At 41.2% G+C, this 27,763-nt stretch overlaps 1 protein-coding gene across 1 annotated transcript; it reads left to right on the plus strand.

The window, feature by feature from the left end:
- The first annotated feature begins 2,909 nt into the window (after positions 1–2,909).
- On the plus strand, positions 2,910–26,871 carry Chmp2b (charged multivesicular body protein 2B). Its single transcript, XM_028892667.1, has 6 exons — positions 2,910–3,209; positions 15,776–15,867; positions 18,539–18,733; positions 20,314–20,416; positions 25,473–25,579; positions 25,754–26,871. Exons 1-6 carry the CDS (start codon positions 3,176–3,178, stop codon positions 25,862–25,864), a joined length of 642 nt encoding a protein of 213 aa, XP_028748500.1. The 5' UTR covers positions 2,910–3,175; the 3' UTR covers positions 25,865–26,871.
- Positions 26,872–27,763: the final 892 nt, after the last annotated feature.

Genomic DNA, 27,763 nt, shown 5'->3' on the forward strand with positions numbered 1-27,763 from the left:
ACTATTGGTGAAATTATTAAGGCCACTCCACGTAGTTAAAAGATTTATTTAATGGCGTAACTTACAAATGAAGGAATAGGTAGGTTGAGGGTTCTGGGAAAGACGCAGCAGTAGTCCAGCGATGTTCTCTGGAGAAGTCTCCTCCGTCGCGTCCGGGTTCCACAACAAGAGAGCATGGCATGTCCTAATCTCGGGTCTTCAGGCCCTCCCTTGACCCTGCCTTGTGGGTGTGATAGTTACCAAAACCTCAATGGGGGTTGGAACTTCCAGACCAAAGCTGGAGTGGCTACCCACTGCACTTCACAGGTATGCCCAGAGTCTAAAAAAATCTAAATAATCCTTCACAGATATGCCCTGAGGTTTTAGCCTGAGCAATTCTAGCTCTAGTCAAATGTACAGTCACAATTAACCCTTACATCTTTATTCTTTTCAAAAACAAACAAAAGAACATGATCTGATTTATGTTGAAAGCAGCATCATTGCACTCTACAGACACCAATCGGAGCAGTGAGGCTGGAAGAAGGAAAACAACAGAGGTAATCGACAGAAGACTGGAGATAGCTCCATTGGGAGAGGCTTGCATAGCACGAATGAAGCCCTGGCTAAGAACCTCACCACTACATAAAACCTGTATATGCCTAAAATTGGACCCCTCAAAAAATGAGGCATGGGCATCAGAAGTTGGAGACCACATTGCCAGTTCAAGACCAGCCTGGACCACATAAGATCCTGTCTCAAAATGAACAAAGCAAAACGAAGCAAACAGAACAAAAACCTGAACAAAATCAATCAAAATGGTGGAATGCTGTCTTATTGGCTTCACTATCTCACAAAATAAGGCAAACAAGACTTATTGTTGTATTATTGGTAGGGTGTGAAAGAAAGATATTTGCCAAAGCTAAATTTCACTACTTCATATTTTAAAAGCACTTTACTAATATTCTAATCAGAGATTTTTTGAGTATTTAAAGGGAACCAGTCTGTAGCCATCTATTTCTAAACACAGCAGTGGCAAGGAGCTCAAAGTGCATAGCAGTCATGCCACTTAATAGGTGTGGTTTTATGACCTCTTTTCTCATGCTGAGTCCTTCCCAAGTGAGAGAGAGGAGATGAAAACTAGCAGAGAAATGAGTCAAAGGGTATAGGGCATGTTTTTGTTCTTTTTCCTGGGATATCCCCAACACATTGCAAGCTATGACACATATCGTTTTCACTGTCTGAGCAACCTGGAAGAACAATATTGGGTCATAAAGATGTTATCACAGCATATTAATTTACTTTTCAAAAAGAGATTTAGAGAACACTATTCAAGTCTATAATATACTATGCTTATATATGTGTGTTGATTTAACAGATTTGTATATGACAGTGGGGACTTAAATAAATCTTGTTTCAATTTAAAGCTTGTTCCTCAACTGCATTTAAATATACCGTGTTCTTTACATAAGGAGTCATATGCACAATAGGTAGGCATTGAGTTTGGCCATCAACTAAATGGAATCGATGCCAGCCAGACTGAGACAAATCAACTGGATATCAGCCTGTTTCAAACTACGGGAGCAGCAAGCTATTAGAGTGCCGAGCTTCAGTGGTACATATTTCTATTTTATCTTTATTGTAATGAGCAAGCCCTGTCTTTGGCTCCCGCTGTGCACTTTTGGAGGGTCTTCCATATGGTTGCTGCTAAGTACTTGGCATTTCCCCAACTGTTACAATTGGGTCAGTGGGGGGGATCGCTTAGGAGTGTAATAAAACAAGGGTGATTGCAGAGGGGGAGTGAGGTTCCTACCCACACAGCAGCTTATGGCCTCTCATGCATTCGCGCACAGCTCTATGGCATCCATTACTATGGGCAGCCGGGTAACAACCCCCCACACACACCCACACACCCATGGCGTCTCCATGAGAAAAGGCCAAGCCCTGGGTACAGGAAGAAAAAAAGAACATGTACCTTGCTTACTTCTGTTTTTCCCCAGAAAGTTTTCTTAAAAAACTCTTGGCTAAAGAGTAGCAGCAACATCAGGGTTATCAGTGTTCTCTGAGGGTGTTGATATGAAGAAAAAAAATTTTTGTACACAAAAATATTCCATGTACGAGATTCTATTTTCCGTGTTTATTTTAAACACTCAGGAATACAAATAATTGTGCATGGAGGCTTTTGGTATCAAATATCAATCTAGAGCTGTATAGCAATTTATTAGGTTCACTGTATAGCCAATTTGTGTGTGTGTGTGTGTGTGTGTGTGTGTGTGTGTGTGTGTGTGTGACTGCGTGTTTTTCCCAAGCCATTTACAGGGCATCTAGAAAGAGTTGGCAACGTTTGAGCAAAAATAGAAAAGTAAGTCGACTTTCACTCTCGTTTCCGGCCAAGAGCATTAAAAGGCATTAAAAAAAACTTGTTCGTCACGCCTTTCCTGGCCAAACAATCTCCAGACCCCAGATCCCCAGGGACACACACGGGCTGGTGGAGGCACCCGGAACCGGGCAGCAGGTACAGCTGGGTCCCGCAGGAGGCGGGGCAGGAAGCAAAAGTCTCCAGGCGGTCGGAGCAGTCAGGGGCAAGCTCAGCAGAGCACTCACAGAGCATCCTCCAGGGCCCTGCACTCATGGCGTGGGAAGTCCTCCTGACATCAGTCAGGCAATCACAGGACGGCAGTCCCCGACACGTCTCCCGGGGTCCCTAATTCAGCAACCTGGAGCAAGGAGGGAAGAGCCGAGCAGGTTTCACAAGTGCTTGAGGGTTAGTTAGCACAGAAACCAACCGAGCACCCCTGCGGGCACGGAGACACCTGCCCGGCCAGCCTGCGTCTGAGGCTGCTCGCCTACCCAGACTCGGGAAGAGCGGGCAGCCTGCGAAGTGAGGGCAGCGCCGCGGCTTCAGACGCGCAGTGCGCAGGCGTCCCCGCAGAATGCGCAGGCGCCGCCTAGAAGTGACTTCTCCAAAAAGTGTCTTAGTTCCCGGTCACCTGAGCGCCCAGGACGCGGTCGCGGGAGCCTCGCGGAGCCACGCCCGCCGTCGCAGGTCGTGTCCCGAGACCCTGCCTCCGCTCGCCCCCGCCGCCGCCACCCCCCGCCGCTGCGAGCCGTTCCCAGGCTCCGTCCTCACTGTCCTTTCCCCAGAACCGGGCCGGACCGAACCGGGCCGAGCTGGGCCGCCCGGGCGCGGCCGCTGACCATGGCGTCCCTCTTCAAGAAGAAGACGGTGGACGGTGAGTTCCAGGCCCGGCTCCACCGCCCCGGGAGGGGATCGGGGGCTCCGGTTCCGGCTCGGTGCTGTCCCCCGCCAGCCCCGGGGTGGGCCCAGGTCGGCGGCCCCACAGGTGACCGTGGCTGCGTCACTCCGGCTCCCTCCGCAGCCTCACCTGGGCGGTTCGTCCTCCCGATCACGCTCACCCTACCCTGGGTTTCTTTCCTTTTCTTTTTTTTCCGCCTCCCCCTTTCGAAGGGATTCTGAGCATTCTGAGCAGGCAGAGCAGGACCGGCGCTGGGGCGTCGTTCGACTTGGCGACTTGATGAATTTCTGGGTGGTTTCTCCCGCTGGTGTGTTGTTACCTTCCGCGGAGACGTCCCACTCCCTGACTTCAGAAAGGGAAGCCCGTGTGCTTAGTGGAGGACCAGGCAGCGGGTAGCAGCGGGATCCACTTCGGAAATGAACTTGGGGGCCCTGCTGCCTGTACCTTTAGATAGACCTCAGCATTACAGATAGGAAGACTCCAGTAGAAAAAATACGACCAGGGAAGGGTCCGGGTTTAGTGTCCATAGTGCAGATTTCTCCTTTATGATTATCTTTTGCCAACTAAAGTGGAGATGTGTAGTTTACGTAGAAGTTCGCATTTTTAGAGATACTTATATCGTTTCAGGTGGCTCAGTGCCATCTTGTGAAGAGGGGGAAAAGTGTATGCACTGGAATGTACAAGTTTAGAGACATTCATAGGCAGTGGTGTCGTGTGTATGTTATACGTGGCTGCCCCAGGTGTTAAAGTCACACCAAGTTGTTTAAAAATGGGTTTTGATTGCATGTCGAGCCCAGGTGGTTGTTGGTTCAAGCAAATAATCACGCCTTTGTAAAGGTTCTAACCCAACCACAAAAGGAGCAGTGGTAGCTAGACTGTGATTGGTACAAACCCAGAGCTCAGCCCTGAGTTGGGGGTAACTCCTTCATTTCTTTGTGTTCACTGTTGCAGTGCCAGATTTGGGGGGTGGAGGGGGGGAGATAACAAAGACACCATCTCTACCCTACTACGTGACCGTTCATTTCAGCACGGGGTGTCATTTTATCTCCATCAAACAGCATTATGCAGTTTTGCTTCTTCTGTGTGACCCATTTTTTTTTTTTTTGTCATTGTTTTGACTTTTTACTAATTGAGAAGCAACATTTTCAGCGTCTGGAATAGCTGTTAACTTGCCATGTGACATCACACAATACATGGGATGGGTTTGATGGGTGATTTCCTGAGAATATTGTTTAATCTTTAACGTGACACTTTTGTTTTCTTTCCGGTGCTTCGGTACCGGTTCTGTGATACTCATTAGTTATTGTATTCTACTCCCTCCTGAATTATTACTATACATGTTTTATATAGTAGTAATCTTTACTATATACATATTCACTATAATTTTAGATAGCGATAATGAGAATTTACTAAGCACAGGAAAAAGTGGGTTCCTTTCTCACTTTGATAGCACAAATTTGTCATTTTTAGCAGTAAGCTCCAAATATTCTAGTCTTAATGTCTGTTAAATATCCTCAAAGGCAAACTCAGTGTTGTGCTTTCTGGTATTTCTGACTACCTAGTGACTTACACTTGAAGTTTAGAGGAGGTGGGAAGAGACAATGAAGGTGTGCAGGGAAGGTATATGACTGCACATTGATCTGCAGTTGAGTTAGTCTTAAAAACAACAGTTAATCTTTTTTTTTTTTTTTCCAAACAGACTTTTAGGGGAAAAGTCCTAAGGACTTTGCTAGGTACAACACCACTAAATTAAAAGTCTGTGTGTGACATTTCTGAATGTAAATTTGGATCCCGTGTACATTTGCTCCGTGTACCAATTTGCAGACTTGACATCTTCTTAAATTAGCATATTAATTCAGTTCATTTACTCATGCCTTAATTGTGGGTTTACATTTTCATCATTTTACTTTAGAGCTTTACGGATGTTTGTTTTCCTTGTTAAAGGACAGGGCTCTTGTTTTGTATCAAAGGTGCAGCACTCCTCTCATTATGAGACACTATGTAATGAAATTTAATGTATTTCTGTGCATTGCTCTCAGTTCCCTGGGCAACATTATCGATCATACGATCTTTTACTGTATGCTGACTTTGTGTCTGTTCTCACAGTAATGAAATTCTGATATATAAGGGAAATAGGTAGCTGGTTGTGGATCTGTGGAATAATTGAATCTTTTCGTCTCTGGATTGGCTAGAAGAATTATATACTGTACCATTAAAGACCACTGCACATGTAAATTAAAAAGGGAGACAACATTAGAACACATTACTATTCAGAGTTATGTTTAATTCATTTTGACACAAAGATGAACAAGTCTCTGCCGTGTACACTTGGTTACGGAAATTAATGAGAGGTGTAGCTCACTGCCACTGAAGAGGATTCCTTCCGACTTGAAATTACCATTGAGCACTTGATTTCTACTTTCTGAGTTGTATTAGATGAACATACACTGTTTATAATCTGTTTATTATCAGTGTCTTTACTTCTGTGTGGACAAATAGTAACCTGTTTACTGGAGAGAATTATGAACCTGTTAGACCAGCATTCCATTAGGACTCATCATAACTGGGTAACCATTCCTGCCTTTGAACAACTGAAGTGCTGGGGGTAGGGGTGGAGCTAGCAATAGAGCGAGTGAACAAGGCAGTGGGTTTGATCCCGGAACTGGGAAACACAGTGCCCTTCTGTTTTGTTTTCCTGGCTTGAGATAAGGTCTCACATTGTAGCCCAGCTTGCCCTGGTGACCCACTGTCTCAGCTTCCCCCGTGGGGGGAATGAGAGGCATACATCACCATGCCCAGCTGAACTAGGTAACTGCTGAAGTTATTGCAACACTGTCATTTTTACATGAGATTTGCAGTGAAGACAGTTTCCGATCTTCCTAGAAATGAGTGCTGTGCTAGGAGAGTGTGTGCTGTGCTTATTCGATTCTCATGAAGCCTGTGGTAGAAGCTCGGCTGTCACCACCTTTGTCTTGATGGGGAAACTGGGTGCAGAGGGCCTGAGGGAGCTGCTCAGGATCGAAGATGTACTCAGTGGCGGAAGTAGGAGCTCACCCTTATACATGTAATCACTGCCTGGTTTTTCTTAGAGATTAACCACATGGCATGCAGACGATGACCTTGTTAATTTTATGAAGTTGTCCACATGTTTTTCACTTTTGCCTATATACCGGACTGTTCTCTTTGAGGTAGTAATAAAAGCTTAGTTTCCATCTTGGAAATGACTCCACTTTTTTGAAGGTCCCTGTACCTTAACATTTTCTAAGAATCTCCCGGCCTTCATGTCGGCCTCTTGAAGAAGTGTTGCATCTTCTCAGCTGACTCCTCAGGAGTGCCTCCCTCTTCCGTTCTCAGCAGTGTGTCCTGTGTATCATGACATGACACAACTCTTGCTTAGGGCATCACAGATCACAATAAAGAGCCATTTTTAATGATTATCTCTGAGGCCTATGCTTAATTTGATCTTTATAATTTCTTCCTCAGAATGCTTTCTTTTGGCTTTTAGAACCCAATACTTAAAAAAAAAGACTTATTTATATCTGTGCCTGTGTGTGTGCATGTGTGTGCGTGCGCATGCGCGTGCGCGTGTGCGTGTGTGTGTGTGTGTGTGTGTGTGTGTGTGTGTGTGTGTGTGTTTGCGCATGCCCATGTGTGTAAATTTCACATTTGCAGGTACCTGCACAGACCAGAAGAGGGCATTGGATCCTATGGACCTGGAATTATAGGCACTGTGCAACATGGTGCTGGGAACTGAACTTGGTCCTCCACTGCAGAGTCAGCTTTCCAGCTCCCAAACACTTTTTGAACTTTCCTTTACCTTGGGTTTTGTGTTTGGTTGAGTTTTTCTTTTTTTCTTTTCTTTTTTAAAACTATCCCTCAAATGTTAAGGTCTGTCTTGGGCTACCATTGTATAATCTCTCACTACACCATCTGTTTTTCACGTTACTTAAAATTTACATGCCATTATATCTAAAAAATTTTTTTATTTTTCTTTAAAACCATTATATCCACTAATTTGCTGACTGTCTGCATATAGTTTTCTAAAGCAACAGAAACCAGAGAACCCAGAGGAACACAACTCTGTCTTAAAATTCTCTCCTTCCAGGGCCCAGTCTTCCAGTGTGGGTAATGCTGATTTCACCTCCTTCCTTCACATGATTACTGAGTCACTAATTTCAGGTCTTCCCCTTTTGCCCCTTGGATATTTGACATGTTCCTGTGTGTGTCTGTAGCTCCCTGTTCTATCTAATTCTGATCCTCCTTGTCTTGTGCTTCATCACAGCAGCCTTCTGCTTTAATTTCCTCAGCTCTTTATATCCTTTATCTGCAAACTTGATTGTGTGATTGTTCTATGGCAACTCAAGGCTGCTGCTCCTCAGAGTACACTTTTCAATGAATCTCTGGTACCCAATAAGCTCTTTCAGTAATACCCACCTTGCCTTGTTCTGACATGCTTTCATTTTTGCCATGTCCCAGTCTTATTATCCTTCAGTAATGTTCTTCTGTTCATCTGTATACTGAAAATTGGTCTTTTTCATCCTGGCATATTTTTACTTAGGATTCCCATGAACCGAGAATTCTCTTTTCCTTTCCTCCAGTTTTGTCCTTCAGGAAGCCTTCCCTCATGCAAACTGCAGAAGAAATACATCACTTCTGTTCCTACATCTTGACATCTGCATCCCTACCATCCTTCACTGGAACTAAACTTCTTTTGTACTACCAAAGAGGGCTTATTCTAGTGTTTCCTGCCTTCCATATTGGTTTCAGTCTTCAGCCATATTAAAATATTTCTCTAGCAGTTTATAGTATAGAGAGCACAACCCTAAAATGTTCTCACCCTGAGACCCTGAGCCTGCTGATGTGTCTATCAGTGCTACTACTCGCTGTGAGCCCTGCAGTGAGTTTGAAGAATGCTGAATAGAGAAGGAGCAGAGCTTCTTGGCTTCTGCTTTCTCGGATCACTCATATGTGCTGGTTATCCACAACTGGTGGGTTTTGACTAAGTTGGAATAAGTCTGCTAAGAAGTCTGTTGTGGTCCCACATTTATGAACCATTAAGAAGGAAAGTACCACCTCTAGCAACTGAATCCCTTTCAGAAAAATGTCTTTCTTTCCAGGATAAAAGACAGCAACAGCAATGTGCTATGTACAGTATTCAGATCTTGCATAGAATGCTAAGTGTCCCCTTAGTGATTATTACCCTGAATATTGTAGATCTCACATTTTACACTCTATTTTCTCTACATTCTTGACATAGCAAAGAAAAACAACGAGTTGAATGTGGGATTCAAGGGCATAGTATGCTTGTCATACACTTTTTCTTAACTGGTTTTAGACCAACATCATGTACCAGCCTTTGATGTTTCTTACTCTTCTTAACAGAAGTTCTCTGCATTTTCAGAAGAGATCACTCTAGGAAAATGTCTTCCCTTTTATCTCCCCCCAACCCCCACTTTATGACAAGCACAAATTAGACTAGGTTTGCTGGCACGTGCCCATCCCAGAAGCTTTCCGGAGCAGTTAAAGAAGCTGGTATTTGAAAACTTTGCTTGAATGGATTCTTAAGACTTTGATGATGGTTGATACCTGTGGTAGATGGAATAAAAATTTGCCTCCTATGCTGCCATAGGGCTTGTCTCTCTCATTTTGTCTACCTCTTCCTTCCATGCAAGTCCTACTGTTTCACTTCAACCTATTTCTTTTATTGAGTTAATTCATCTTATAAATAATAGGGTTTTGTTATGATATTTTTATGCATGCCTGTATTGTGCTTGGATCGTACCCATCCCCATTCTCCTCACATACCATTCTTCAAACCTGTGAGCCTGAGTTGTTTATCTCTCTGGCTGGAGTAAAGCTGTTGGCATGGTGGTCTCCTGTCCTGACGTCATTCCTGCTTTTGCTGTACTGGGTATTAGAACGTAATTAGGTGGACACTGCCCCCCCCCCAAGCTGTTGCTTTACACTATTGCTAAAGCCTGAGAAATATTTGATTTGCTTGCATGGGAAATTCTGATTCCTCCTCACTTTTCTCTCCTGCCTGAGTCAGTCTGGTTTTTAGAGCCTTCTAGGAACTGACCCCCAATGCTTCCTTCATTTGTATTCTTTGCCTGTGAGTGTATACCACTTTCTCAAGGTTTCTTCCTCTCACTGACTCTAGAAGACAGAATATCTGCAGAATCAGGACCAATTTCCCCTCTATTTCTTGTCTAATTCCACCAAATGTTTAGCTGAACTCACATTCAGGGCATCTATCCCCAGGTATTACTGGGGTTTGGACAGCACTAGTACCACTGCCCTGGTGTCCACTCTTGCTCCTGATTCTAGCTGCTGCAGTTTACAGAAAAAGTCTCAAAGAGTGTCTTCCAATAAAGCAGAATGGAGGGATGTTTCATGGTTTTTTTTTTTTTTTTAAGATTTATTGTATTTCTTTATGTGTGAGTGTTTTACCTGCATATATGTATGTGTACCACGTGCATGCTTGGTGCCCATAGAGCTCAGAATAGGGCATTGGAACCCCTGGGACAGTTGTGCTGCTGGAAATGAAAGCCTCATCCTTTACAAGATCAATAAGCATGAGTCAGCTTTCCAGGGCAGATTGTTTAGGTTTTTCTCTCATCTCATGTGATAGTTAGTTAGGATAACTGATAAGCAGTAAAATTGCTAAAATAAAATGATTTTTCCCAAAGGAATTCATTTAAAAGTATAAAATTCTGTTTTCAGATTGAAGTCCCTATGGCCTTTGAGGACCTCACAGCATGCTGTGTGATGGCATGCCTCTAGGGACCAGGTAGAGTCTCAGCTGATGTGATAGGCTTGATATGCTGGTGTCTCTTGACAGTAATCCTGAGCTGCCCTTAGGCCTGAAACAGACCTTTCCCTTTCCCTCCCAAAGGGTACTTCATTCTCTATTAGTCACAAATTAGTATGATTCTGTTTATAGTTTATTATCACTTTTTGGTTCTATATTCAAATGTGCAAATTATATGCAAATGATCAGAGTACTGGAAGTGAGCGGTAAGTCAAGTTAGGACTTGGCTTCAAATCTCAGTAGAAAAGTATAGTGAGAGGCCTTTTTATCTTATTTTTTACTTTTTTATTTTATTTATTTATTTTTAGTTTTTAGTTTTTCAAGACAGGGATTCTCTATGTAGCCTTGACTATGCTGGAACACATTCTATAGACCAGGCTGACCTTGAACTCAAAGAGATCCCCTGCGTCTGCTTCCCCAGTGCTGGGATTAAAGGAGTGTGCTATCACCTCCTGGCAACCCTTTTGTTTTAAATTTATATTTTTTGGACTTACTTTTCTAAACGTATAAACTCAACTGATTTAGATCCTAAAAAGTCAAAAAGACCTTTTCTGATTATATCTGGCTGTGATCTTGCTACCCAGGTCTAGGTACTTGCATTTCATTAGGAAAAGATCCTAACAAGGTTGAGATTGGCATTTACTACCCAACATGGAGCTGACCTGGATGACAGAGGGTTAGGTGACATTCAACCCTTTCTGGCTCTGAATGAATGAATAGTAACAGGGAGCAGCATACTGTATCACTTACACACTTCGGACACATTTTTGCAGTTTGCAAGTGCCACCCATTGTGAAGTACATCACAACAGCCTTCTAAGGTGGCTGAAGGGGTGGTTCTTAAGAACTCCAGGACGCAGCCTGTTGCCTAAAGAAAGAAGCAAGGGATGCATGGGAAGGAAGCACTGTGTCTCTTCCATGTCAGCAGGGGCCTGCACTTGATTCTGCCATTGTCATGGCACAGGTTAAAAATAGAAACGTTCTACTGGACTACATCTGGATGCTTGCCATTCAAAAGACAGTACTAGAAGGAGAGAGTCAGCAAGGGATCCCCTGAGAAGGTAGAAGGCGAGGCTAATAGTTACCAAATTCAGTCTTGGGGAATGGAAGTATTTAAAAGGGGCCTTAGAGGGAGAAGACCATCAGCAGCATACTGAGTGAGCTTGTCTTCAACCAGAGTATGGGTCCCCTCTTTGACTTTTTGAATCTGTAGTGGGAATAGTATAAGCAACTGTGACCTCTGGTATTTTGTTTAAATAGACATACAGCTTTTCTTGTGGTTAAAATTAACTGATACATAGCATTAGAACATAAGGAAGGGTTACAGTCCCATTTTATCTGAAGGCTATTGCATGTGTTGGGGTCTACTGAACTCTGAGGAATGATAATTTCATATCTGATAACCATTTTTTTCTTTAGAAATGAGAATGCAGGAAAGATTAGGGGTGCAGTTTTTGCAAGAGGCAGAGGGAAGCCAAGGGCAAGGGGAGGGCATATAACCATACAGATATTGCTTCCAAGAGCAACTACTGTTTGGAGCCCCACATTCAGGATGCTCGTTATTTCAATGATCCATGTCTTCACTGTGCAAAGATATCAGTCATTGTTTAGATTTTAATTCTATCAGTCATCCTTCCCAATAACAATAGATCTTATATCTTAAAGTAGTAAGTTAAATATGCTTGATGACATTTTCCTTTATATATCACAAGTTTTGAGTATCATAAGATCACTGTTAGATATAATATATTGACATGGCATTGTGGCAATACAGACATAAACATACCACTATATGTGCTGAAACCAAAACTCTTGAGCCTGAGGAATCTCTGAAATAAAAGGGCTACTGAGCTAGACAGAAAGGACCACATCCTGAGACAGGATTCTGCAACTTCCTGTTGCAAAGCTGGAGAGCAGTTGGACACTGTCCACAGGCCTAGAGCTGCTGTATTTTGAACTGAAACATCTAAGGAAGGAAAGCATGACTGTTTACATGAGCCCTGCATTGGGTGGTGTTGAGTTGGGCAAAGTTCAGGTATAGCACATCCTGTAATAAGTAATTGTTACCTTTGAAGTGGTTGGGGCCACAAGCAGGACACATGCTGCCTAGAGCTTAATGATGGAACTTCATGTTTTAACACATAGGACTGTGGAGTAAAGTGTGTGAAGAAAGGAAATTCGATCGAGAACCCACCTAAAAGCCAGACCCTGTGGCAGCGCTTGTAATGGCAGTGCTGGAGAGGAGGAGACCAGGCAGAGAGATTCCCGGGGTTCACTGGCCAGCCTGCCTACCTGGGAAGCTCTTTTAGGGATCCCCAGGTGAGGGAGAAACCCTGCTCAGATGACAAGGTGGATGGTGCCTCAGAAAGAACCAGTGAGGCTGACTTTGCCTCCACATGCGCGCACGCACACGCACACACACACACACACACACACACACACAATTTTAACACATTCACATATATGAAGCAGTTTTCGTTACTGCTGATACTTAATCTACCCCATCTTTCCCTCTTTCATCTTCCACCCCTGAAATTAAGCTTAGACATCTCAGGATTTTTTTTCTTACTGTATGTATCTTTTACTCTTAAAGAACTGTGTCTTAGAATGAAATCCAATCTAAGAAGTAAATCAAGTGAAAAATAAAGTTGACCTTTAAAACATTAAAAATATCTCAACCTTTTTATGTTATTCCTTCTGAATTATCCAGAAGACCGAACCATTAAATGTGTGTTTCACATATGGAGTACATAAGAAAATGGCGGAGTAATTTGTTTGTTTTATAGACTGCTGCTGTTGCCTCATATGAAAAGACATTTTACTGTCTTTTCCTACTTACCATAATATGTTTTAAAGTGTTATGATTATGTTTTAGTATGTAACATTAGATGCTCTGAGTTTATAGCTTAGCACTGTTTAAATATTAATAGGTCTATTAACAACTATAAGGCTGTGGAATATGCAGTAGTTAATTTTCTTTATTTTTTCCTTTTATGATATACAGTGTCAGTTAATGTATGCATAGTTACATAAAATTAAAGTAAAATTGAATTATCTTTCATTAAACTGTTGGGTTTCATTATAATATTTTTTTTAATCGAAGATGTCCTTATCTAGCCTGGACTCTGATTCTTAGACAGCAAGTGAGTGTCTGTCTCAACATTTTAGTGTGGACACTAATTAAACAGCCTTAGAACACACATGTGATATAAGGACTCCTTCAGAGACGGCTCGGCTGTAGATGGAGTCATGTGCCCAGGCCCTGACTCTTTCTGACCACATAGTCTACAGCTTGCTCTTCATGCTGATAGTTTCCTGGGACCGCTCTCAGAGCTCAGGGAAGTGTCTTCCTTGTTTCCTATGATCATTTTATTGGGAAGAATATCACATGGGAGGAGGGACGTGAAGAGACTCTTAGGTGGAAGACAGGGCATAGCGTTTCTACAGCTGCTCTGGGTACTCTACCATCCTGGGAGCACAACAGTGTGGTCCCCAGTTGGAAAACGTTGGCTTGCTTTTTTCCCTGATAAGCCTTGATAGTCCAGTTGATAGAATCCTCCACCGCTGAGTTCTAGGGAGGGGGTTGGCGTCCATCCCTCACACTGTAGCTATCAGTAGATAAACTTACTGATTTCCTGTTAAAATTCTTGTTGATTCATCGTAAATGAGATGTCATTTCCATACATACATACATTGTGTAATGTTTAAGCTTGGTTAAATGTGTCTGTCTACTCAGATGGTAAAACCCGTCCTACTTCTTTCCTTTAGCGTTTTCAAATGGGCACTCCCCCATGGCTCTCTGCGGGATAGTGGCACACCGAAACTATTGCTCACATCCAATTTGACTTAGAACTGTATCGTGAAAGCATCAAATACCTGGGAGGAGCCGCTTAGAAAGGGAACATTTTGGCTCTTTGTTTGTGTGGCAGGAAAGGGATGCAGAAGGAGTTCCTTGGCACTGGAACAGCAGGGGTGTGCAGTGGCTGGTCACATCCCTTTGGTAGTTAGGAAGTACTGAGCTCATACCAGAAGCATGCTGCGCCATAACCTAATAGACCCCTAAGCATTCTTCCTCTAGCCCAGGGCGTCTCAACCTTCCTAACACTGAGACCCTTTAATACAGTTCCTCATGTTGTGATGACCCCAACCATAAAATTATTTCATTGCTACATCATAACTGTAATATTGCTACTGTTATGAATTTTAATGTAAGTATCTGATAGGCAGGATTTCTGTGCAACCCCCAAAGGGGTTACAACTCATGGGTTGAGAACCACTGCTCTAGTCAGACCCATTTTTTTTTTTTTTTTTTTTTCTTCGAGACAGGGTTTCTGTGTGTAGTTTTGGTGCCTGTCCTGGAACTTGCTCTGTAGACCAGGCTGGCCTGGAACTCATAGAGATCCACCTGCCTCTGCCTCCCGAGTACTGGGATTAAAGGCGTGCGCCACCACCGCCACCACCCGGCAAGACCTGTTTCTTAAAGATTCCAAACCTCCTAAAATAGTGCCACTAGCTGGAGACAACTCTTCAAACACATGAGCCTTTGGGGACTTTTCCACTCAAATCACAATAGAATGCAGTCTCCACCTCTTCCTGCCTTCCTTCAGTCCCCAGCCTTTGGAAACCTCCGTACTAGTCTCAGATCTGTGGAAGCATTTTTTAGATTTTGCGTATTAGTGCAATCAGGTGCTACTTTTCTTTCTTTACCCATCTTATTTTACCTAATGATCATCAGTTCCAAAGGACTCCAGCTCCATCCAGGTTGTCACAAATGACAGAATTTTATTCATGTAAATAATATTCCATTAGGAATGCATACCACATTTTCCTTCTACATCATCAGGTAATAGATACTTAGGTTACTTCCATTTCTTGACTATTGTGAATAGTGTTGCATTAAAAATGTGAGTGCAGATGTCTGTCTTACACTCATTTCATTTACTTTGGCTATATAACTGGAAATGACCTGTTAAATCATTTGGTAGCTAAAGTTTTAATTTTTTTGAAATTTCAATTCTGTTTTTGATGATGTCTGTACTGATTTACATTTCTACCAGCAGTGTGTGAGTTCTTCACACCCTCACTGGCCCCTCCCCTTTTCCTTAATAGTCATCCTCACTCACAGTCCACTTCCATCTTATATATGTATCCCCCTGATAACTAGTGTCAAGAATTTTGTTTATTGGCTAGTGATGTCCATATGCATTCTGGATATCAATCCTCTGTCATATGTATAGCTTGAGAATATTCTCTCTAAGTCTTTGTAAGTCTCTCACTCTGTAAGTTGTAGTTAAAATCGGCATTGGCTTCGTTAAAAATCTGTTGTTTCATACCAATGAGACTTAACTATACAAAAAAGGATTCAATATAATGTGTGTTCTTTTCTGAAATCTATATAGTGCCGGAGTAGAGAGGTATAAAGGTTACGTGTGTGTGTGTGTGTGTGTGTGTGTTGGGGGAGGTTGTTACATGTGCAGTATGAAATTGTATAATAATTTTCTGAGATAAATTTTTAAGCACTGCATATTTGAACAGATTTTTCTATTCTTTATATAATCTATGGTTATAATAGATATTTTAATATTTGATAAGTTTGCAGTATATTAAATTGAAAGAAGAAATTAGCATCTAGTAAAAGTTTCCTTTTTTGTTACATTCGCTTAGTCCAGCATTTTAAGTGGTATTGAGGACATTCTTACAGTTGTAACTTCAAGTTTCTTTTGTGGTTCTAGATGTGATAAAGGAACAGAATCGAGAGTTGCGGGGCACGCAGAGGGCTATAATCAGAGATCGAGCAGCCTTGGAGAAACAAGAAAAGCAGCTGGTGAGTAGAACACTGAAGCTCAGGAAAACTCTAAAACACACTGGGGAATTAGTGTTGAATAATTAATTACCTAACTCAGAACAGGCAGTGAACAAGAGGTAAGGATTCACCTGTGGGAAATCAGCCACACTTCATCCCTTGCTGAGTGTTCTGCTTTTGTTATTGTGTCATTTGTTGGCTTTTATCAGAATTCTGTTTTCTGTTGATATAGAATCAAATTGTTCCATTTCATGAAGATTATGAATGTCTAGGAGTAAGTATTTCTTAAAATGGATCTACCTCCTTGATGACATTAAAAATAAAAATAGTCACAGAAAACATGTAATAAATAATAATACCTAGGTGTCTTACATGGTCTTTTAAAGATGATTGTTCCATGACAGCTTATTTTTAATTAGATGGATATGGCTCATCTTAAAATTTTCTTTATGCTATATATTTACATGCATGTTGCCCCTGATCTTAAAGCAGCTTTACTGAGCTGTAAGATACATGCAATAAGTTGTACATATTTAGAGTATACCATTGATACTTTAAGTATATTCCCTGAAAGAGAAAGCAATGAACACAGGCATTGTTCCCCAAAACTTCTGATGTACAACTTATTGATACACAAAAGTTAGTTATTAAGATGAAGACAATTACAATTTTCTCCTGTGGCTATTAACTTTTAATGTATAAGAAAAAAGCAATAGTAAATTCTCTTATGTTTTCTTCTAGAACACTTAAAATATAGCCATTACATTTTTTTCTTGAGATCGGTGCTGAGAGCCTGGTTTCTCTGGTGCTAGCTAGAGGGGTGCACTTCGCGTACATGGAGATGTGTAACCTGGGTAGCACCTTGCCTTGCCTTACTGGTAGTGAGCCAGACTCCAAGGGTGGCTCTTCCTGGACTCTGTCCTGCACTGATAGGACTTTTCTCAAGCCCAGGGCCGTACTGCTGTCCTTACTGTCATTTCATAGTAGACTTAAAGTTAGAAAAAACTTCACCATTCACCTCGAGGCTTCCTTTTTCTCAGAATCCTTTAGGGTATTTCAGGTGTTTCATGTTTCTGGGGCACTTTAGAACAAACCTGCCACTTCTACAGAAATGACTAGATTTTGATTGGTATTACATTATATGTGTAAATTATTGGGAAGAATTAACATTGTAACAGTAAGTCTTACTGTCCATGAGTTTTTATATTTCCCTCTTGACTGGTATACTTAGAGGTGTACCAAGTTTTTTATGTGTATCTTGGATCCTACAAGCCTCCTCAGATTGTTTATTCTTGTAGCCTTTTATACATGCATGAGAGTCCTATATCAGTGGATCATAGCATCATGAATAAGGAAGGCTTTATGTCTTCATTTCCTATCTTGGAACCTTTTTTATAATATACATTTATGAAATCTTTGAAAATTTCATCCAATGTGGTTTGATTGTATTCGTCCCCCTGACTCCTCCCAGATTGCTCCTGCCTCTACTTTATGTCCCCTAGTTACCTACAAGTTGCTCACTGTTGAGTTTTTTGATGCTATCTCATACCACCCACCTCTGTCCCACCCAAGAACTGAATCTACTCTTTCTTTGTCCGCACTGTATACACTGCCCACCCACTGATCACTAGTTATCAGATCAGTTGCTGTGGTGCTTGCAACCAAGTAATCCTTATGTTACTTTAAAACAGTTCCAAACTGTTAAGAGTGATGATGCTGAGAGTTCACATATAGCAGAGGAAAGAATGTACATTATTTTCCTTAAAGGGAAGGCAGAAGATATCATACACACATACACATATACATAGAAACTGCAGACTATGATATATACATGTATATATATATATATGTGTGTGTGTGTGTGTGTGTGTGTGTGTGTGTACATCATAGTACAGTAATGGTTTGGCTCTGTCTGCAGTTTCGGGCCTCACTGGGATCTTGACACATGGCTACGGTTAAGAGAAAACAACTGTAGTTGAAATGATTGTAGCATTTTCTGTTTAAGGGAAGGGTTGATTATCTCTGACTCGGGTGCATTTTATATTTGACTATTTCTCCTTTCAGTCTGGTCAGTTGTAATCAACATATTGTGAAACACAGTTAACACATGTGTACACACTTAGGACTGACCTGAGAGTTTTATGTTTTGGTCCCTTTATCATTATGAGATGATATTTTTTCTACTTCTGGCAATATCTCTTGTTCTTAAATTTATTTGATCTGATATTAGTATAGCCACTCCAGATTTGCAGACTTTGGTAGATATATATTTTCTTTTTAAGACGCCTTTGTGCTTACATTTAAGATTGGTTTCTTGAGATAGCATATAGTTGGATTTGCTATTATACATTCCAGAAGTTGCTTTTTCAGTGGTATATAAGGTGGAGTTTTTTTTTCAGTGCAGTTATCTGTATTATTAACTTCACTATCTCAGTATTTTCTTTGTCATACTATTTTTCTTACCTATTTTTGGATGTTCACTTGGTATTTTCTCCTGGGCTGTGCATGTACTGTTTCATAAACTTGCTCTATGGTCACAAATGAGGGTCACAGTTCTTCCTGTGTGAACATGTGATGTAGCCTCTTAAGCATGCTTCCTCTCCATGACTTTATGCCTACTAGATATGTTCATCAAGCTAATCACTGAGAACTACCCCTTGATTGTATTCCCTCATCTTCTTTGTCTTCTTAGGAATTAGAAATTAAGAAGATGGCCAAGATAGGTAATAAAGACGCTTGCAGGGTTTTAGCTAAGCAGCTTGTCCATCTACGAAAACAGAAGACAAGAACTTTCGCTGTCAGCTCAAAAGTCACGTCTATGTCCACACAAACAAAAGTGATGAATTCCCAAATGAAGATGGCCGGTGCCATGTCTACCACTGCAAAGGTAACTGGGAGCTTTGGTGTCTTTTTATCGGGGATATATAAGTATTGATATTCAAATTAGATTTCAAAGCAGTTTCTTGTACATCTTTGATACAAAAATCTTAGTTATTAGTATAATGAGTTATAATACTAGATTATCCAAGTAATTGATTCTAGCTTAGTTATTAGTATGTTATAAAGTAAGAACATTCAGCCAGGCAGTGGTGGCACACACCTTTAATCCCAGCACTGGGGAGCCAGAGCCAGACAGATCTCTGTGAGTTCGAGGCCAGCCTGGTCTACAGAGCGAGATCAGGACAGGCACCAAAACTACCCAGAGAAATCCTGTCTCAAAAAACCAAAAGGGGGAAAAAAAAGTAAGGACATTCACATTTTCCAAAGATTACTTGAAGCATCAAAGTTCTTGTCAAAAAATTTGGGGGTTTCTTTTTTATTATAATTTCTGACTACTTTTTGAGTAATAATTTCTTCTTGATTCACTTTTGTAAATGTTCAGAACCACACATATGAATACTGTAAATGGAAACTTCTGCATTTCAGGAACTTACATTTAATTATATGTGTGTGTTTATATATATACATTCATACACTCTGCGTGTGTGTGTGTGTGTGTGTGTGTGTGTGTGTGTGTGTGTGTGTGTGTGTATGTGATCAGTGCTTTAACTTTTGGTTTCAAGGACTCTGATCTTTCCTGTCACTGATGGAAAATACACAAGAGCAGTAGTTTTGATCTCCTCTGTAGTATTACAGTGGCCAGAACTAAAAGTCTCAGTAATTTGGTCATATGACGATCACATAGCTAGACTGGGAACTTTGCACCAGTGTTGAGGGGAACAACTACCTTGTAGTTTTCTGTAAATGACAGCCTCAGAAGTGATACCTAATGTGCTTTTGCCACGTATGGGTATCTGAATTGGAATTTCTAATTAAATGTCTTCAGAACATATTTGGTCAGCAAGTGTTTGTTCAAGTACTCAAGCAATTCAGATGAAATGGCTAAGCCAGGACTTAACCTGCACAGAGCCTGTCGCCTCTGTAAGAGGCTGCTAACGGGAGACAGAGTGTCTGCAGGACTCTAAAACTTTGCTCACACTCAGGTGACATTTCACAGAATTGTTTGACCTTATGCAAATTAGTGAGCCACCTGTGCCTTTGCTCGCTCGCCATTTGTAACGGGGGGGGGGGGGGGGGGGGGGGGGGGGGGGGGGGGGGGGGGGGGGGGGGGCAGAGGCAAGGAAGTACCACGTGAAGTTCTTGTGTTTCAAATGTCACTTGACTTAAGATTAGTGCATGCAAAGGGCTTAGAGCAGAGAGGAGCGCTTTTGAGGGTGACAGTCCTGTGCCAGGGGCGAGCACACCTTTCAGGAGATAAAGTCAGTGTGCTGACAGAGCTGTAGTGGAGGAGGAGTCTCTCTTGTTAAATGGATTTCAGGTGTTAGCTTCCACAGACAAGTGTTTGAATTTGACTTCACCCTGGCTCAGTCAGAAGACTGTATTTGATGTCGCTGCCTGAAGACTTACTCCATAGATGGCTTTCCTAACTAATTACGTAGCTACCGTGACTCTTTTCATTTCTTAAAGACAATGCAAGCAGTCAACAAGAAGATGGATCCACAGAAGACACTACAAACGATGCAGAATTTCCAGAAGGAGAACATGAAAATGGAAATGACTGAAGAAATGAGTAAGTTTAAGAAACGTGTAGTGTTCTCCTCCCCTAGTTAACCAAGTCTGTGTCCCAGCAGTCCCATGCTCACAGGTAGTGAAGCCAGAAGTGACATCCGTGTAACGACTCACTATTCCTTCAGTGTTTTAACTGAATTGGGGGGGGGGGGTGTAAATATGCTCTGCCTGCGAACACACAGAGACATGGCAGCATGCAATGGGCTTCCACAGGCCCAAGCTGTGGGGTCCCTGTTGCTGGAGAGCTTCTCTCCAGGTTCCACCAAGCCCCGCAGTCCCACAATCCAAGTATAAAATAATCACTCAGACGCTTATATTACTTATAAACTGTATGGCCGTGGCAGACTTCTTGCTAACTGTTCTTATATCTTAAATGTGGCTGGTGGCTTACCGGCATCTTTACTTGTTGCTTGTCCTGGCGGTGGCTGCAGTGTCTCTCCCTCCTTCTTCCTGTTTCCCCAATTCTCCTCTCTCCTTGTCCCGCCTATACTTCCTGTCTGGTCAGTGGCCATCAGTGTTTTATTTATATAGAGTGATATCCACAGCAGGTCCCAGTATGGGAAAGGAAAGTGGACATGATCTCCCCTGTCCAACCAAGAAGGTATCTCATTGACAGCCACCTGCAAAGGAAAAATTGCCTTTCTCCAGTGAAGTCTCTGCCTAGACCAACTGCACTTAGAGGCAGCCCCCCCCCCCAAGCCCAGCAGTGCAAGGCCAACTCAGAACGAGCTCAGTGCTGATTTTGCAGGGGTCTCGTCTCAGACTGCTTTGTCTGGGCATTTTTTTACCTTACTCATCTCTTGCTTATATATAATAGTTTCCAATTCTGTTCCATTCTGACTTACTTTTGTTTGTTTGTTTGCTTGTTAATTGGCTTGTTTGTTTTCTAAAGGGAGAGAAAGACAGAATGGAGTTGGAGAGGTCTAGGGAGGTGGGAAGGGTCTGGGAGGGATGAGGGAGGAGAAACCGTGAATAGACTATATTGTATGAAAAAAAATGTGTTTTCAGTTAAAAAAAAAAAATACTGGGCCATAATTTCATCAGCCAATGGCCTTACCAGTTTTTAATTTTTCTGGGTAGTATAAAATAGTAGTTTTCACAGTCTCAATGTGGTTGTCACTCTGGAGACCTGCCCCGTGAGAGGAGAGGCATGGAGACCCTGCTTGTGCTTTATGTCACAAAATATCATTAAGTTTTAGATTGCAAACATACTGTGAAGAAAAAAAACAAAACAAAACGGTGACTAAGAGGAAGTGGCCTCCACCCAGCTATTGTTACTGAGGCTGCAGCACATTTCTGCCCCGTGCTTTCCTGGCTTTGTGGAAGTGAGAGCACATGCAGCCGTGAACGCCTTCTTCATTTTCAGAGTCATGACAGTATAACACAGACATGCACTCTCTCTGGAAAATAGTGTTAGTGTCGGGCTGAAGATGGGGCTCGGTTACACAGTGGTTGCCTAACACGCTTAAGGCCCTGGTTTGCTTCCCAGCACCAAAAAAAAAAAAAAAATCCTTTTAGTATATCACCTGTTATCATCAATACATCTTTATTAAGCTCTTTGTTTTCATCAACAGGGTTGTTCCAAATTTTCAGTTTATTTGACAAGTTTTCTTTGAAACTGAGTATGTTTTACTTTGTTGATTCTTTAAATCTCCAGAGATTATAAACTAAGATTTGTTTATGAGACCCTAAACTTCTTCCCAAACAAAATGACCCCACTGTTTATTTTACTAATAATGGCTGAGTGGCCCTTCAGCACACTCTGGTCAATAGTGAAACATTTGTGTGTCAGCATTGTGCACCGTGCTATCATTTTCTGGGTGGATCTGGGTGGGTCTCTGCTAGTTTAGCTCCACTCACTTGCTAGCATTTTAGTTCAGTCATCTAATGTAGCAGCAAACAACACCTTTTAAACTTGCTGCATTAGCACACTAGCTAATAGTCTCCTGTTCTGTATGAGAGTGTCTCCTTTTCTTCTTGCTGATGATTATACTGCGAGTGTCTTCATTGATGGTTCAGAGTTGTTGACTTTCTATTTCATGCCTTTGTAAAAACAAACAAACCAACCATCAAACCCTCCTCTTCTGCAAGGATCCCTAAGCCCTGAGAGGAGGGATTTGATGGAGACATCCCATTTACCACTGAGTGCCCCAAGTTCTCTTACCCTACATTCTGTCTTGCTGTGGGTCTCTATTTGTTTCCATCTGCTGCAGGAGGAAGGTTCTTTGATGATGGCTGAGCAAGGCTCTTACCTATATAGCAGAAGGTCACTAGGAGTCATTGTATTGCTACTTTTTTTTCTTTATATAGTGTAACACTAGTATTTGGGTTTATCTTAATGCCCTGGGCTATTTTGTCTCAGGTCCTTAGTCACCCAAGAGTCAGGAATATGGGTCCATCTCGTGAAGTGGGCCTTAAGTCACATCATATAGGTGGGTTACTACCACAAGCTCATGCCACATTGCTCAAACTTGGCCACATTCAAGCTTTGGCAAGTGTTTATATCTTTGTCATGTGTCTGCTGTCTTCTGATTGTGCTTCTGCAGTGCTCGTTCATATTCTGTCCCTCTTCACCTCTTCTGTAGAACTTCTTCATTTAGACCAGTGGTTCTCAACCTTCCTAATCCTGCCACCCTTTAGCACAGTTCCTTATGGTGTGCTGACCCCCATCCATACAATAATTTTGTTGCTACTTCATAATTCTAATTTTGCTACTGTTATGAATTGTAATGTAAATATCTGATATGTAGCCCCTGTGAAAGGGTCTTTCAACCCCTTGGAAGGGTCCTTTGACCCCCCCCAAAGGGGTTGAGACCCACAGGTTGAGAACCACTCACAGACCTGGTTTCTCACCTTGCTGCCATTACTATTCAGGTTACATGCTGTTGAAGTAATACTCTAGAAGCTTACTTCTGGAGCATCCTGACCAGGTTCTTGCAATGGGTTCTTGCTTACCACAGAGTAACCAGAACAAAACAAAACAAATACAAGAAAAGCATATACAAAAAATAAAGCACTTTTTTAGGAACGATGTGATAGGCCAGTATGAATTCGGAGCCACAGAAAGGCAAAATGACTTGCTCTCAAAGCTGCTTAGAACTAAATACAAGAAGGGAGATCTTAATTTGAATCTAATTTATGTCTTAATATATGCTTGGAAATAATATTCTATGATACTCCATGTTTGTCATAAGCTTTTTAGCCCTTTATAAATTTACTTTTTACTGTTTAACAAGCCAAATTTTCACTATTATAATCAACATCAAGCTTTGTTATTAATATCAGGCCCACCAAAAGCTAATGTGCACTGAGATCACAGATAAGTCTAACTTTTCTTCCAGTGCTGGATTTAAGACCTGTGATTTCAGATATTACATGAGACGTCTCATAACATTGCTTGCCATCTTCTGTTGAAAGGAACATTAATGTAGCTGGAGTTTTCTCTCTGGGTCCCGCCAAGCCCAGGCAGTCCCTTAGCCCACTTATAAACATACAGACACTTACATTATTTAAACTGTTTGGCCATTAGCTCAGGCCTGTCATTGTCTAGCTCTTACTCTTATATTCAGCCCATTTCTACTAATCTACACTTTGCCACGTGGCTCGTGGCTTATTGGTACCTTACATCTTCCTTGTCCTGGCGGCGGCTGCAGTCTCTCCCCCTGCCTTCTACTTCTCAGAATTTTCCTCTCTGCTTGTCCTACCTATATTTCCTGCCTGGCTACTGGCCAATCAATGTTTTATTTACTAACCAATCAGAGAAACACATTTGACATACAGAACATCCCACCGCACATTAAGGTTGAAAATGTTTGTGCTGTGGTCATTCCCCAGATGCTCCACTACTTCATGTGATATCCCCTGGGAGCCATAGCTCATAAGCCCATGATGTAGGTTGTGAGCTATTGCAGTAGTAAGCTAGGATATGCTAAGAACTCCCTGTAGATACTGTCTCACTAACAGATGCTCAGTCTGTAGCCGGAATTCCACTTGCCAGTTTGATTACAAGGAGATCAAAGTAGGTTACCTGTCTTATTTTCCCTTTCATTTTCTCTGAATATTTTGGGTTATTCCTGTCGTAGGTCACTTCCTCACATACACACACCCCTTTCTTGTCCTTTTCAAAATCCCACCTTTGATTACCAAGCAAGCAGAAGAGATTCCTCTTCCTTGTATTGTCCCTGTTGCTTCTGTGTGTATTTGTGTTGGGTCAGATCTTTGTTCTTTCCTCCAGGTCTGTCTTACAGGTGGCTTCTGGTGGGATGTGCTCTCTTTTTGCTGAAGTTATTGAATGTTTATTCCATATACAATCTATTGCTTTTTGTTTTCCATTTGAGAATAAAGCAGAAGTCTTCATTTATCAACTGTTCTTCCATTGTGTGTGTGCTGCATGGCAGACACATGTGTGCCCATATTCAAAATAAATATGCAATCCCAGCTTTTCCCAAAACCAAAAATACCCTCTATCACTTAACGTGATGCCCTGTACTCAGACTCTTTCAATGCACATTTTGAGTAGGAGAGGAAGGAAAGATTGTGATAGCATTAATAAACTTGCAGGGCAAAATTGATTATTCTTAGGACAAATTTAATAGAATATTCAACCATACTTTTTATTAAAATATTCTACATATATCTTGAATGTTAAAATAAGAAATAATGCAAATATTAGCAAACACCTTGATTCTTACAAATTTTTTCTTGGTTAGGTTTAACAGCTCAGTGGATACCATTTGTGGAATCATATTTAAAAAATTAGGAGCCTGGAGCTGTAACTGTCACATGGGTTTTATTTATTCAAGATCTAGTTTTATAAACCACTTTATCCTTTTTTATTCACGGGATTGCGTGTTAATATGCCATTGTTCCTAATGTATTGGCTCAGAAAGGTATTTATCAGCATATGGGTTAACAAAGTTCTATAGTTTGTTGGTCCCACTAAATTTGCTTTTTCATTATCAAAAATATGTATATATTGGTTATAGCTCACAAATGTAAATTAACCTTGTAACACATTTGAAAATCATCGCTTGGTTCCCCTCTCTTTTCCCTCCTAGTCAATGACACCCTTGATGACATCTTTGACGGTTCTGATGATGAAGAAGAAAGCCAGGACATTGTGAATCAAGTTCTTGACGAAATTGGAATCGAAATCTCTGGAAAGGTGAGAACAGCTGCTTTTCATAATGAGAACGGCTGTTGCCACTGTGGTTAGTTGCTTTGCTTGGCCAATTAATGCTACCTGCGTGGTTTTGATGTGTGTCAGCAGAAAGTGCGTTCTCTGCCCTCATTCAGATGCTTGCTAACTTTTCTTTCTCTCATTTTGTTTGGGATATAGATGGCCAAAGCTCCATCAGCTGCCAGAAGCTTACCATCTGCCTCCACTTCAAAGGCTACAATCTCCGATGAAGAGATTGAACGGCAACTCAAAGCTCTAGGGGTGGATTAGATCAAGAAGCCATACTATTTCACTTTCTTACAATTATTTGATCTAAAGTGGGTCCGGTGTCGATTCCCTTTACAAAACATAATCATTTTGCTACAAGGAAGACCATGAGTGAACAGTTGTGTCCTGACCCATGGCTATTTTGAATCTTTTGCCAAAGAATGCCAGTGATGAAAAAATGGGAACAGTTGGGTTGACTAGAACCACTAAGGTCGATGATGTGTGCAAACTGAGTTCTTTTCTGCATGGCCTAGAGAAACGGTGTCATTACTTAGTGTCGCGGTGTGTGCTAAATCTTTTACACCGAAACCAGAGTTCTTTTCAGTGCCAGTAGGCGCCAACTTAAAGAGACTTGTAAAACATATTAAAGGTATATAATTAATTCTGTATCTGTTGCTTGTCCTTTGTAGACAGTTATGTTAAGACCACAGGCGGTGCAGCTGCCAACTTATTTTTAAACATCTAAAGAAGAGTGCTATTTAAACATCTGTCTTAAAAACCGTCATGAGCTTTTTACTTTTCTTCCATTTTTCCCCCTTTGGGAGAACATTCTAGTTGGTAAGTTTATTACCTTTCAAAATGTGCTTGGCACCTGCCTTAAATAGCACAAACATATTGTGCACATCTTTAAATTATTTTAACTGGCAAAAAAAGAACTACATTTTAAAGTAAAGTTGAGACTTAGAACAGTTACTCAAGCTGTCTTGTAAAGCTTATAAAAGCGAAGTGGATATAATTAGCAAAATGAAGAAAGAAGACACTGAATTAATAACATTTTATAGTAATGAAACCACACTTTCTTCCAAGAACTGAGACTTTCTCCATATAAATTATAACTTAGTCTGTGTTGAATTTTGAATTGTATTAATATACACATTAAACTCTCTAAATTGAAGCCATTCTTCTAAATGAAGTACCACTACTATGACGATACTTGACTTAGATTTCTAAAGTAAAAACATCTTTGTTTTGTTTTGTTTTTGGTAAATAAACTGCAACTTTGTCAGAAATGACTGCCTAACGTGCATCATTGTTTTAGCAGTACTTTCAAAAGTAAGTTAGCTATGTGATTTGGAGAGCAGGAGGAAGGGAAGGATGCCACAGAGTTAGAGGTAGAAGTAGAATTAGGTTGTTTTGAAGAATGATGTTGTAATATATGGATTCTGACACATCCCAACACAGAAACTGTAGGAACTCCAATCAGTGTAAGCTGGCTAATCCCTAGGGATGGACCTTTGGACTGTTGGATAACAAAGGCAGATGCATACTGCAACTTTATCCTCGACACGGATATGTGCAAGGGGTAGAAGCTCCACCCTCTGCTTCAGAACCCACAACCATCGGAGAGTAGGCCTCAGTCCTGACGGTGTGAGGTGCACAATTCACAGTATCCCTGAGCGGGAATGAGTCCAGACATCATCGTACTGTATCATCGGGTGTTGCACCCAAACATGTTTTGGATGTACATAGTAATGCTGTCTAACCTAATTTACTTTCTTGTTTACATGTGGGCGCTTTGAGTTTTAAGATTATTTTGTCTGGGAAAAAAAAAAAAAAAAAAAAAAAAAAAAAAAAAAAAAACTCAATAAAGGTTTATTGCTCTTATCCATTTTTTCTTAACTCCTTTACTTTGTTTTTTATTGCTGTTAAGACTAGAAATTTTGCATATATCTAGTAGTTTAAACAATAATTTTTGCTATTTTTCTATAAGGAAGATTAGGTAGCTGTACTACTTAAATTTTATAAAATCACAGAAAATGCCTTTTTTAAGAACTGAAAGTTGTAACAAGATTGGTGTTTGCCAATGGGGCAAGCCCAACAACTAGTAGTTTCCAATGAAATGGACCTGATCATTCCTTTCCTGCAGTTTCCAAGACATAAGCATTTCAGAGTTATATTTAC

This window comes from Peromyscus leucopus, chromosome 12 (genome assembly GCF_004664715.2).
Source record: "Peromyscus leucopus breed LL Stock chromosome 12, UCI_PerLeu_2.1, whole genome shotgun sequence".
NCBI classification, from domain to species: Eukaryota; Metazoa; Chordata; class Mammalia; order Rodentia; family Cricetidae; genus Peromyscus; species Peromyscus leucopus.